The 14,537-nt window shown below is 42.7% G+C and overlaps 1 protein-coding gene across 1 annotated transcript in view; it reads left to right on the forward strand.

Annotated features, from left to right (window-relative positions):
* TMEM233 (transmembrane protein 233) overlaps positions 1 to 14,537 on the forward strand; it is a 29,657-nt gene that overhangs the window by 2,362 nt on the left and 12,758 nt on the right. The window contains exon 2 of the mRNA XM_050924159.1: positions 10,298 to 10,432. Within this exon, the coding sequence (XP_050780116.1) occupies positions 10,298 to 10,432 (135 nt within the window). The remainder of the gene's footprint in view (positions 1 to 10,297; positions 10,433 to 14,537) is intronic.

A 14,537-nucleotide genomic window follows, 5' to 3' on the forward strand; every position in this document is an offset into this window, starting at 1 on the left:
GAGTCAATGGCACTGTTTGCTGGTTTTAATGTTAGACATATGTTTAAGTACCTTACTGAGCCAAAACCATTAAGGAGATAATAGCGTCAGTGTCATAAATCAGTGTCACAACCTCATGTTCTCCTGCCAGATAAATGAAAGCTGAAACATTTATCAGACCTAAAACATGGAGGCAAACATGATTCAAATAAAGTCTTCCATGTTCTGTTATCTTGGTCACAAAGTTTTATTCCAATTAACTTTGTCTGTTAAACCAAATAATTCAACATTGCAGACATTTATTCTAACACACCTTTGTGTGTGACAATGACCACTGCAAAGCAGCATTCTAATTGGCAAAGGAACAGCTGTGTATTTTCTTCAGCCAACTTTTATAGGTGTGTGGCTTTTAGCAGTAAATATGGGCTTTTCTGATTGCCTGACAGTAATTTTATTTGCTACAATAATATGTAAAACAGTAATAGTTTGAATTCTTTGGCAATAACCCATGAAAATTAATGCACTGAGACACAAAGGGCTGATCTTGCAAACCCATACTCACACAAGGAATAGTCCCTTAGTAATGCAAGAAACCCCATTAGCTTGAAGCTACATGGGTTAAAATTACTTGACTGGTTAATATCTCTAAAGAGATATATGATCCCTGTGATCAGTGATCTTCATTTATTTAATGGAACCGAGAGGACAAACATATTTGTATATTGCATCTCTTTTCGCCGATGAGGCTGCAAAACTCAGTAAAAATGTGAATCTTTTTGTATATATGTACTCAGATGATTACATGTATACAATGTGTATCCAAACACACTAAGCTTGTCATGGTAGAATCCCCACTCTGAACCTTAGCGTCCAAAAGATGGGGTACCAGCATGAATTCCTCTAAACTCAATCCCAGCTTAGAACCTGTAGCGCTGCCACCAACCAGGAATTCCAGTGCCTGGTACACTCTGGTCCCCCCAAAACCTTGCCCGGGGACCCCCAAGACCCAGACCCTCTGGATCTCAACACAAGGAAAGTAAACCCTTTCCCCCACCGTTGCCTCTCCAAGGCTTCCCCTCCCTGGGTTACCCTGGAAAATCACTGTGTGATTCAAACTCCTTGAATCACAAAACAGAGAGGACAATTCACCTTCCTCCTTCCTTCTCTTTCCCCCTCCCAGACTCTTCCTGAGAGAAAGTAATCCTGACACAGAGGGAAAGCAGCCTCTCTCTCCCTCTTCCCTCCTTTCTCCCCACTAATTCCCTGGTGAATCCAGACCCAGTCCCCTGGGGTCTCACCAGAATAAAAATAAATTAGGTTCTTAAACAAGAAAAGCTTTTAATTAAAGAAAGAAAAAACAGTAAAAATTATCTTTGTAAATTTAAAATGGAATAGGTACAGGGTCTTTCAGCTATAGACACTGGGAACACCCTCCCAGCATAAATATACAAGTACAAATTAAAATCTTTCCAGCAAAATACCAATTTGAACTCCTTTCAGCCAAATGCACATTTGCAAATAAAGAAAACAACCATAAGCCTAACTTGCTTTATCTACCTAGTACTCACTAGTCTAAACTTATAAGAGCCTGTATTGGAGAGATTGGAGAGAAACCTGGTTGCACATCTGATCCCTCTGAGTCCCCAGAGTGAACAACAACCAAAACTAACAGCACAGCACAAAAACTTCCCTCCCTCAAGATTTGAAAGTATCCTGTCTCCTGATTGGTCAGGTGACAGCCAGGCTTACTGAACTTGTTAACCTTTTATAGTCAAAGAGATATAAAGTACTTCTGTGCTTTAACTTTTCTTATCTGTTTATAACAAAGCTAAAACTAATCAGAAATCACATTTTGATTCTTAAACTTGATAATTAGTTAAAGTAGATTTTCCAAGGTGGTCTTGGCTACCAAGTCTTTCAGAGATGAAAGGCAGTGGCTGCAGTTGTATTTCACCAGGTAGATATTTTCTTTGCTTTTGACAGTCTGTACCACATAATCTCTTTCTTGATTTAAGAAGAACTAGCTTTGATGGTATGTGACATCCTTTAGGTCTGGGGATGTTCTGGGTACTATATTAATATAAAATAATAATTCACTGTGCTGGTTCATGAACATCAGTTTGCTATAAACTCAAATTGTGCGTTCGCTAAAGTCAATGTGTAACAGCTAAGAGCTGAATGTGGCTCATGGACGCTTAAGGTGGTCTTCACAGCACCCTTCACTCTGTATGGAGATGCCCTTGCCCACATCCCAGTTGTAAGATCAAGCAGGATTTTGTAGGCAGGCTCAAATAAATTTCTACATGGGATGTATAGAAACAGTTGTGGGAAGGGCACTTCCTGATCCTCTAATCCCAAACTTGTTCCGCCGCTTGTCCAGGGAAAGCCCCTGCTTGGCCAAGCCAGGTTGTTTACCTGCCGCGTCCGTAGGTTCGGCCAGCAGCTCCCATTGGCCTGGAGCAGCGAACCGTGGCCACTGGGAGCTGCAATCGGCTGAACCTGTGAAGCGGCAGGTAAACAACCTGGCCCACCGGGGGCTTTCCCTGCACAAGCAGCAGAACAAGTTGGGAACCACTGCTCTAATCTGACCTCCTGCACATTGCAGGCCTCAGAACCTCACCCACCCATTCCTATAATAGACCCCTAACTGCTGGCTGATTTATTGGAGTCCTCAAGTCATGAATTAAAGACTTCAAGTTGCCATGGCTCTCTGTGTGAGGTGGCTATTATTGATTGGACAGGATGAAACCTTCAAACAGGGTGGGCAGCTGACCCACAGACTCCAGAACTCAAGGCATGAGACTCACAATGGCAACTTATTGGACTCCCAAGTCCAGCATTGCTGCAGCTGGCTGGCTCTTGTCTACTTGTACGTTACTTTTCTTGAGCAGAGGCATTGCACGAGGTCCATAGAAGAGGTGGTGGGAGTGTGGAAGCAAAACGACGGAACTTGCTCTCTGAAGCGGGTCCTTCCCCACTCCGTGTTTTTAAAGCGCTGTTAGAGGCGTTTGTTCTGGTCAGCCGCGTGAGGCACATGTGCTAGCATTTCCTTGCATGTGACGTTACCCCCTTTAGAAGGTTATTTGGGAACATCCAAAAGACATTTTGTTTAAAAAGTAGCCAATAGCTATTATGCACTAGGGTGCCTAAAGCCTTGTAGAGGCAGGCGTGGGCGGGGTTGTTACTTGAATTTAACTAACTATCAAACAATGCTTGGCAGCTGTACTGAAGCACATCAGCCGCTGCTTTAGCTATACCCACCATCCCTGTAAACACGACGTGAAAGGGTGACGGGAGCTGTACCAGCACCCGGGGTGTAGAGTGACTTACTCATCCCTGTGTGCCCAGCTTGCTAATATGGGACAGGATGGAAGGGCGATGAAGCCTCTCACTCCCTGGCCCTTTCTGCTCCCTCTCTGCCCATTTGTTGATGATTTGGAGCATTGGGCAAGTATGTCTTGCTCACCTCCTCTCAGCCAGAGTCAGTCTGAGCAGGAGAGCACAGGGAGCCTCACTTCCCTGCAGAGCCGGGGAAGGGCTCTGCCAGGGAGTACAGACTGTCTTCAGGCAAGTCAGCTGAGGCTGTTAAGATTCATAAGTGTAGCAGGGAGACTGACTTCTAAGGTATTTGCCATCTATAAAACGCCAAGGGTTCTCCAGTTCGTTTTGCTTTTCAGTGAACAGTCAGATTTCAGACTAAGGAATTATGAGCAAGCACTGTACTGTGGAAATGCTTAACAGAGTAAGCAACTTAAAATGAATTAAAACCTTAGGGCCCAATCCTGCTAACTTCTACGCCGATGAGTGCAGGATGGCTAGTTAGGGAACAGAGGAACTTGTGTATGTATACATGAGTGAGTAGTCCTGACTCACATGAATAGAGCTGCTGATGGCAGTGGGGTTGCTGAAATAAACAAGGGTTTGCAGGACCAGGCCTCTAATTGGTTTATGACTTCAAAATGAACAAGAGAGGAGGAATTTGAGAGATTTCATAAGGAATTAGACTGAAAGTGGCTGTGATTTGCTATTGAAACTAGATAAAGACTAAGAGGTTAAACACAGATAGACATATTACTCTAGACATAGTGGTTAGCCCTAGAAATAAGATTGGGGTTGGGTCAGTTTAGATCTATAACAGCTGAAGGTGTCCTGGGGTGGAGAACCAAGGGCCTGATCCAAAGCCCTTTGAAGTCAGTGGAAAGACTCACATTGATTTCTTTGGGCTTTAGATTTGTCCCTCCCATATATCCGTTTTATCTTTGAATAATATCTACTTAATGCTGTTTAATATAAGCCTCGCACAAAGGAGCCTCTCTCCTGCCGGTCTCGTAAATCTGATGCTTGCCCCTTCATGCTAATTGCCTCCTCCTCACCCATAGATTTTTATTAAAATAACATTATTCAAATATCATGAGTTATTTAAATACTGTATGCAGTGTGGATTATTTATCCATCCGGTGCCCACGCAGGTCACCTTGAAGCTCTCCTTCATGCTTCCGAAATACATTAGAATAGTTCTATAGACCTGTGACTTCTAGCTCCCTGCCTTGCCAAAAGCTTCTCTTCAGCCTGCATCATGTGTTCAACAGGGAATAATTATGCTAGAAGTAACAAACCACTCTAAGAGTAGGATGAAGTTTTTATTTTCCCCTTAGGAATCAGGGCGTTTCTTGGAAGCAGGTAAGAAAATCCAACCTGGCAACTTTAATAACAACAATAACCAATATGTTTTAATAGGGCTTTGTACTTCTTTAGCATCTCCCATATGAGGATCTCAAAACACTTAAAAAACACTAAGACATTAAGCCTCACCCTTGTGAGGTAAGTAAGTAAACATTATTAGACTCATGTTGTAGGTGGATACAAGACATTAAGTGACTTACCCAAGGGCAATCTCAAAGTCATTGGCAGGGACCAAAATAATGCCCAGCAACCCAGACTCCCAGCCCTTTGTTCCAACCCCAGGATCTTCCCTTCCATATAAGCCACTTTTAATTTAGCCTCAAGAGTGTAATTTGAGAAAACCTGAGATTTCTTTTAATAACATAAAAGAGTGACAAAGTTAGTTCCTTATTTCACTTTACCATCCCTTTGTCTCCCCTGCCATCCTTCTAAGAGCATAGCAAGCCAAACTCTGCTTGCTCTGCTCATGCAGATAGTCCTGGTAAAGTCATTGGAATAACTGCTTGAGTAGACAAGCAAGATTTTGACCAACATGACATAATAATAGAGAGACCTCTCAGTGAATCACCAAACAGGATATCCCTCTGCTAGTTCAAAGACAGATAGACTGGCCATTTCCCCATTTGGGCACAATAGCCGAGTCTCAGGACATATCGCTGCTTTTCTGCCAGAATGATCAGTTGGGCTGGTTTCTATTAGTTGAAGGCAAGTCACCAGAGTGCCAGAGCTCATCTCTCACCAGCTATTTCCAAAGTGACTTCCATACATCCGATTTGACTCTTGTTCCTGTGGAATGAAGCGTGGGAGTCCCAACTATTTTTAGAACAGATGAGAACTTCTGAAGCGGTTGGAAAAATCAGTCCACTCTTGCTGAGTAAACTGTGAACTTTTTCTACGTGGGCTTTTGAGGCTGCCATCCAGAGCGCCATACACAGGGAAGATGTGAACTCACAGGGCGAAATTGTGGCTTTAAGCTGCAGTCTGCACTGGAAGGCACTGAAGACGCCACACATGTAGTGGGAACTCCCAGATATTTTGTGCCTGAGGGAGAGAGAAATGACTAGCGCCCAGGTTGTGGGGAGGAGCAGAATCACTACGACACCCCTTGAGAGGACTAGGTGCAATTTTTACCACTGCTGGGTAGTGCAAAGGGCTTAGGGTCAGCTCCCCATTTGGTCTTTATGGGCTCAGTTCTGCCACCCATAGAAATCAGAGGGACTACTCAGTCAGTAATGAATGTACTATTTGATGTGAGTAAGGGTGATGGGATCTGGCACTAAGGGTGCATAAGAGCCTGAATGGTGTCTGCCCCTTGCACCTAGATACAAGAAGGGAGGCTCCTTAGAAGAGCTGTTTGGAAATGTTACGATTGCACATTTTTTCTGCTGGAAAATGTCAGTTCATCGAAGTGAAACGTTTCCTGGGAGCATGGTGATATAGATGAAGTTTCGTTTTAAAAAAACCGTGCACAACATTCAACTAATGTTGCCAGGATCCAGTTTGACGTTTCTGGAGAGGAATGCTTTGACGTTTTGTTTGTTTAGAACTGACTTTTTGTTTCAAAATTTATTGTATTTTATATATTTTTTTAAATGTCCAGTCGGGACAAAATGTTTTGATTGACCCAACATGAGAAAAACGTTGTAATTTCATTTTGCAGACCATGGAATGAAAAATAGAAAATGATCTTGCAGAATTTCCCACTTGGAAAATCCCGTGCCCACCCAGCAGGTTTCTTTACACTCTCACTAATCCTGGCACACCTACACAAGGCCAACCATAATCTGGTCCATAAGGTCAAGTTCCTCCTCCTCCCCTTCGTCCCTCGTTGAATTCCTCTGAGTTCAGAGACGTTACATCACCGATGAATTTGGCCCATAAAGCTTGGCCTGTTCACTAATAAACAGAGCATATACGGTGTCTGGCATATGATAGCCCCTAATTATGTTGCTCTGTTTCTAATGCTGACTGCTGACTGCTGCTAAATCGATCCAAGATTAAACATCAGGTCCTTGGGGAACAAAGGCAATGCAGTAACATTTGGTATCCCCCCAATTCTAATAGCATTTCAGTGGTCTGAGAGCCTTTGTATGGAACAATAGACAATCTACCTAGTAAAGGTGTTGTGGTTTAGTCACGGAAATGTTTTCTGACACTGTCACATTGACAGCCATGTTCAATCTGAATTAAGACTGAGAGTGCATATGAGTACATTGAAGGTAAAAATTATTTAAAAAGAAAAAGAATGGGAGGGATGGAAAAATAAAAGAAATGCAGACTTTTGAAACTGGTAAATGGCCAATAAGTTACCCAACCTTAACTGTTGCCACCAGCAACATCTTAAAAAAAAAAAGAAAACACACACCGAGACACCTGATTCTCTAAGAGTCATAGACTCATCTCATCACTGACCACAAAGACTGATGTGTCCTGTGTTACCCCATCTCCAGCCGCCTTTACAGTTATGTGCAGGCTATAGCAAAAGAGATGCTTTATAAATTCCCTGTCAGCCCATCATTCCCCACTCTTCACTGAGGGCCTTATCCAAAGGCCATTGAAGACTCTTTCCATTGCCTGCATAGGGCTCTGGAACAGGTCCTCAGATGCCATGGATCATAAGTGTGACCCAAGTGTCGTTAGGCACAGAATAGTGCCTCTTAGGCCCAGATTATGACATTACATTTATTTTACATAAAACAACAGATGTCAGTATGGGGCTTAATTGTCAGATTTAGTATCAGAGATGTGTTTATGAAACTTTACTGTGGTGGGAATGTGCGTTGGTGGGTGCTTTAAGGCACTGTAGTTGAACCAGGTGAGTTTTGTAAATTCCTCAGCTCCACAACAATCCTCCCGGATGTGACAATCTTTAGGAAAATGACTAGATTCTGGAGGTCCTAATTTGCCAGTGAATTCAAGTAAACCTCCATCTGAAGTCTCCCAGGTGAACCATTTTGAACTAGGACATGGTAGAAAGAATTAGAAGAATTTTCAAACTATGAAGGCTGCCTATTTTTTCCCTCAGTCCTACTGCTTTAAAACCACTTGTCGGAATAATCTCAAATTAGGTTAAAAATTACTGACTGCTGGCCACAAAACACACACAAGAGTAAAAGCATTTTTACTTGGAATTTTACAGTGTGTAGGGGGCAGCGGGGAGGGACGGGACACTGAGCTTTCAGTGGGAAAATGGGCATAATCGGACTTTCCGCCTTATCTGCAGAGCAGCTGCTATAGTTAAATAAGTGGCTACCAAATCATAGCACCGTATATGTGTATTATATATAATTAATAATATATATATATATGTGTGTATGTATAAACAGACTATTATTATGCCATATTTTTCAGAGTACTATGGATTTGTATTATGTTAATTATTAATAATATGCCGTGCTTTACAAAAGCCTAAACATGCGAAGTCCCTGCAAAGTAAGCATCCTCTTGAATTCCTACCCATGAACACCACAATTAATACTTCAAAATTTGGCTTTGAAAAATCAATACTGGAAAAAAGTCAGAAATTGGCAAGGTTCATTGAAGGCATTTCAGAGAGGTTCACCTCTTGTTCGTGCTGCTGGCTATAAATAACAATCCATTTCTCTTCCTATTTATGTTCTCTGCATTTCAGTTCTTATTCACAAACAAGGTAAGTGTCACAATAATCTGTAACAGTCAATGTTGATGAGAAAAGGTGCAAATAGGAGACAAAAAGACAAACAAAAAGACTTAGTGATACAACTCAAGCACTGCTAAAATCGTGGCTGATAAACAAGACATGTGGGACTGGAAATCCGTGAACCAAAATTGGTGTGTCAGAAATTAGGCCTTTGGTGGACACAGTAATGAGAGGATGGGCTATTTCACCAATCACTCCCTTTGGGGGTTTGTAAAAATAAAAGAAGAGACTTCAAGGGAAAAATATGCACGGGCGGATGGAAACACTAGCTGACCAAAAGAAGAGGGAAGGGGAAGGAGCAAGCTCCATCATCATGGCTGCCACCCCCACCATCTACCGGGGACCCTGCAGGACCTTTGTCATCCTGAGCCTGAAAGTTGGCCTGACCAGACAGAGCCAAGAGAGAGGCACCCAGATGGCACTGCCACCTTCAGCAGCCCCAACTAAATCCTGACTACCACCTGGGATGTAAAACTTTGTCATATACCCCTCCACTCACCCCATGTGTCCTTTTCCTTCCCCCACCTTATTTTTCTCCTGTCTGTCTCCTTTTTCCTTCAGTCTAATAAGAGTCTGGCTTAGCCAGCCAAGTTTGTGTATTTTGCAACACTGCAACACTGCAACACTGCTGCAAGCCTGTGACCAAACTTTGAGGAAACTTTGAAAGCAGTGCCCTGAGCAGCCCGATACTGGCCCAAGTTTGCACAAGTTCAGAGTGGCTAATGAGACAATGTGCTGGGCCTGTGTTTTTCCAGCAGTGAGGCTGCAAGTGAGAATCAACACCAGAGAGAGAAGCTGCATTTTCTACCTGTGTTTCATTTCTTCCCCCCTGTTGTGTGTGATTGCCTTGTCGGTTAGGAAACAGGACTGGATTCTAACAACAACAGCTCCAGTCCATTTCAGTTCACTTTTCCCCAAGAGGACTGGTATTGCCAGCTTTAATACCATCTAAGAGTCTATGAAATGACCGGGGGGATTCATTCTAAAACCTCTCTCCAGCTAAAGGAAACAGGAACAAGGGACGTTGCTAAAATGAAAGCCTTCCTTAATACTCTACATTTCAAATGCTTGAATTGTGTTCCCTTCTTCTTTCTGCATCTTTAAAAAAGGGTGACAAAGATTTTTACTGGTGTGTTTGCCATGGTACTAAGCAGGCTGGGATCTCTGTGTAACCAAACCTTGTTTAAAACTGTGTAAGTCTGGACAGTGACAGGGTCGTGTTAACACCTTTGACTTCTTTGGCCAATTTATTCCATCTAATGTAATACAACAGGCATAAACAATGCATGAGATCAGTTGGTTTTCTTTTAGCTTTTGGGGTTATTTCATTGCTAACGAAACAGCCCATTTCTGTTCAAATGGAAATCACAATTCACATAAAGCTGAAAAAAATGTTTTTCTAGGATGGTGCAAGTCAGTAATGCATGGGAATGAGTGTGGTGAGTGTTGATTCCACAATCCTTATGTTGATGACTTCAGTGGGGCTACTCACTGAAGTAAAGGCTTGTCTGCCTGGGAGGTTATTCTGGACTAGATGTTCCTGATTATCTACTCCTGATTAACTCCATGTGTTACTCTAGAATAAGAGTGCCTTATTCCAAATTAATTAACTTCATGTGTGGATGCCAAAATGGATTAAATCAGGAATAATTAAATCCGCTTTGAATTCACATGCTACTTTATTCCAGATTATTTTTATGTGTAGACAAGACTTTAGAGTTGCACAATTGAGACCTAAAGTAGCCAAGAATAAGCCCTGAAATTTGTGAACATAGAAACTGGAAACCAGAATCCCTTGTTACAATGAACCTCACTTAGTACAAATATGTGTTCTAAAAAATAATGCTCAGTATTCTGAAGTCTTGTATATGGTCCCAAAATGCAGGGCACTAAACATGGTGAAGTCAGTTGAACTGAGGGGTGGATTGAGTCACACATTCTGTTTCTGTTCTGCAGGCTTTAAATAGTTATACTCGAGGAGACATAGAAGGATCAAGAAGACTGGGTCGCAATGCACTCTGGGTTGCTGTTGCATCAATCATGATTGGCCTTCTGATTATTGGGATCTATTGTGCAGTTCACTTCACAACGGTAAGAAAAGTTTGGTCATTTCCAATACACGTAGTTCTTCCTTGAACAGGAGCTTCATTATAAGAGATTGACGACTATGACAGACTGACACTATTCACAGCGTTCATGCTATAATTCAAGGGTTCACTCTCATTAACTAAAAGAGCAATTTTTGCATTATTTCTTATTTAGAAGTAAAGGAGGTAGTGTTGTCTGGTGGTTAGAGCAGAGGACTGAGTGATAGGCATACTGGGCTCTCCTCCAACCTTCGGAACTCACTCACTGTGTACCTTGGAAAAGTGACTTATTGCTCCATGCCTCAGTTTCTCTACCTGTAAAATGAAGTGCATGGAGCTCCTCAGATTCAAAATTCTAGTGTGTGTAAATACCAAATCTCAGGATCAGAAAAGAGACACTGGGTCTATTGTAACGCTGCCAAACAGGAGCAGAGATGTGATTACTGATTCATTTTTTGGTATTAACTAGCAATAATCATGCCAAAAAGCAACCACCTGTTTCACATTGCTTTGCTATTCGTGAAAGTTGTCCACACGCACTCCTCTGTACAGATGATCAGCTTTTATCCTTTTGTAGCCCTGGAGAAGAAACAATTCCCTTTTTGTCTCTCTAAAGTGACTTATCCAGGCAGAGGACACGTTTATAATGAAAACAGGACAGATATAATTAGGACAACAATATATTCTCTTCATGCTGAGCAATAATATGTTATTTTATCTTTAGCAGCGTGCATTCCACACAGTTAAATCCATTTATTATCACCTCTACAGAACCCCTTTCTTCCCTAAAGCATCCAAAATGCTTTACAAGCTAATGTGCAACCTGTAAAGAGAGAGCACCTCAGCCACCACTGAAATGCAGCCATCTCTGGGGAGTGGAATGCAGTGGCCATTTAACAGTGCACAACGGCTTCAGACAGAACAATGACTGCAGGGAGATGTTAAGGAAATAGACTGTAATTACATAGGAGGCTGGAGACAGCACACCTGTGTTTATGAAAAGTGACGTGAGGTCAGGGACTTAGCTGTCTAGCTCACTGGAAGGAGAGAACCGCCAGTAGCTCAGTGCCCTTTAGCAACATACCGAGATATTGATTCCTGTACTGACTCAAAGCCAAGAGTTTCCTTAGAGGTCTCCTGTACAAATAGTCGCCCAATCTTGCCTTGCTTTGTTTGAAACCTGATAGGATCACAGACTAAGGGGGTAGGATTCACTGGGTTCCCCCATCTCTCTAACTGCACAGCCTCTCCATTTCTTTTCCTTCTCCTCTCTCTCGTCACTGAGGAATCTTTTAACTGGGGCAGCAGCTCTCCTTCTTCTTGTATAATGAGAATGTGCAAACAGACGCACCCAACTGACCTTTTCTGATATCTGCCTGATATGCCACTTTTTCTTCATAAGCAGTCATGGAATAAGAGGGAAGGTCCTCTCATGGATTGGTAACTGATTGAAAGATAGCAAACAAAGGGTAGGAATAAATGGTCAGTTTTCAGAATGGAGAGAGGTAAATGGTGGTGTCCCCCAGGAGTCTGTACTAGGCCCAGTCCTATTCAACATATTCAGAACAGATCTGGAAAAGGGGGTAAACTGTGAGGTGGCAAAATCTGCAGATGATACAAAACTACTCAAGATCATTACGTCCCAGGCAGACTGCGAAGAGCTACAAAAGGATCTCTCAAAACTGTGTGCAGATGTGGTTGTCCTATCTCAAAAAAGATATATTGGACTTGGAAGAGGTTCAGAAAAGGGCAACAAAAATATTAGGGGTATGGAACAGCTGCCATATGAGGAGAGATTAATAAGACTGGGACTTCGAAAAAGAGACGACTAAGGGGAGATATAATAAAGGTCTATAAAATCATGACTGGTGTGGAGAAAGTAGATGAGGAAGTGCTATTTACTCCTTCTCATAACACAAGCACTTGGGGCCACCAAATGAAATTACTAGGCAGCAGGTTTAAAACAACAAAAGGAAGTATTTTTTCACACAACGCACAGTCAACTTGTAGGATTCCTTGTCAGAGGATGTTGTGAAGGACATGACTATAACAGGGTTCAAAAAAGAACTAGATAAGTTCATGAGGATAGGTCCATCAATGGCTATTAGCCAGGATGGGCAGGGATGGCGTCCCTAGCCTCTGTTTGTCAGCAACTGGGAATGGGCAATGGGATGGATCACTTGATCATTACCTGTTCTGTTCATTCCCTCTGGGGCACCTGGCACTGGCCACTGTCGGAAGACAGGATACTGGACTAGATGGACCTTTGGTCTGACCCGATATGGCCATTCTTATGTTCTTGACTTCCCAGTCTTCATTTTCTAGTGTGAAAACCTCTAATCTCTCTTCAGTAGAAGTCTTCCCATGTGTCTACTAATTGTAGTTGCCTTTGCTTGGACCATTTCTATTTAACACTAAATGCTTTTCGAGATGAGGGTGCCTGCAGTGTTTCAGTGGAGAGTGTAACACTGATATAAATAATGACATTACTATAATCTCCATATTATCTGTCTCACTCTTAATTCATCCAAACACCTGGGGCCTGATTATCATTTACACCAGGGCCACTTTACACTGGTAGTGGAAAAGGACCTGTGTGGGAAAACTGCTTTTATACTGACTTTAAGGCCCCTTAACATTGGTGCAAAGTAGCCTGGTGTTTGCTTTGTTTGACGACTGCTGCTGTGTGTGGAGTAGATGTATTCACAGAGCTGTGTACTATGACGTGTGCTGTTCTTTCTGACAGGATATAGTTAATCTAAAAAGCTGGGCCAGTAGCATGTAGAAGTAGCATTCACTTGTGTTTATCAACACTGAATTCCACCTGCTGTCATGTTATCCCATCACTGGTTATTGGTAGCTCCCTCTTAAGTTCCTCAGTCTTGTCAAGACTTGACTAGCCTAAATGATTTTGGTCACTGGTAAATTTTGCCCCCTTATGGTTCATCTCCTTTCCAGATAACTAATAAAGATATTTAATAACAAGTCTCATTATGGATCCTTGGGCCGCCCCACGATTAACCTCCTGGAAAATTCCTCCTCTTTATTTATTGTTTGCAGCCAGTTTCCAACCCATGGCAGAATTTTACCTCTCCTCTCAAGACTACTTGGTTTCTTGCAGAGCTTGCAGACGACTTCACCTGGGCATTCATAAAGCTTTGATTACATTATGCCTGCCTCTTCTCCTTATCTACTAGTGGGCTGATTCCTTCAAAGAATTTGAACAGATTAAAGAGGCATGATTTTTCTTTACCGAAGCCAGGCTGATTGTATGTTCGACTCAGTGTTTTATAATTCTTTCATTATTGCTTCATCCGATTTACTTCTTATTGACGTAATGGCTTAACTGACCTGTAATGCCCAGGATCACGCCTAGCATTTTCGTTAGGACACATACAATGTTTGTTACTCTCTGGTCCAGTCGCTGATTTAATGAGTCCCTGTTTTGGGTAGCAGCTCAGCCTCAGAATGCTTTGGATTAAGACCATCTGGTGACTTGCACTTTACGACAGAGATTTTCAAAGGACCCTAACTCCTTTTGAATTACACCTGATTCCGTTAGGTTCCTTTCATAATCCCAGCCACTGTTATCAGTTTGTTCCAGCTTCTCCTCTTTCGGCCCCTCCATCCCTAAAGTTAAACATGTGCTCAGGCCCTCAGGAGAGGCAGCAAGCCCTCAGGCAGTGGTTGGATCAGAGTGGTAGGAAGGCTCCAGCGGTACCCACACCAAGCCATCCTCAGCTGGCTGGAAACTCCTAGTAATGCAAGGCTGGGCTGTTGAGGGTAGTGATGGTAGCAGTGGCAGAGGGGGAAGTGAGGGATATTCCACCCCGATGCAAAACAGTGGCAAGAATTGTACTTTCTATTAACTGCAGGGCCCGCCTTAACTTCAACAGGGAAACAGGATTCGGTAGGTGTTCTTGGGATTCCCCTGGAATTTTCTAGCCTAGTCTGGCGTCTCTGAACTGTGGCGTGAACAGGAATGGATTTGGAGTGACCACTGCTAAGGTTTGTCATTCTCTGTGACAGATTGAGGGCCTGCTAAGGCAACGTGCCTGCAGAATCAGGCTGACACTAGGCCCTAGAAGGGCCTTGTCACTCCTGCAGAT

Source organism: Gopherus flavomarginatus, chromosome 15 (genome assembly GCF_025201925.1).
Source record: "Gopherus flavomarginatus isolate rGopFla2 chromosome 15, rGopFla2.mat.asm, whole genome shotgun sequence".
Taxonomy (NCBI): Eukaryota; Metazoa; Chordata; order Testudines; family Testudinidae; genus Gopherus; species Gopherus flavomarginatus.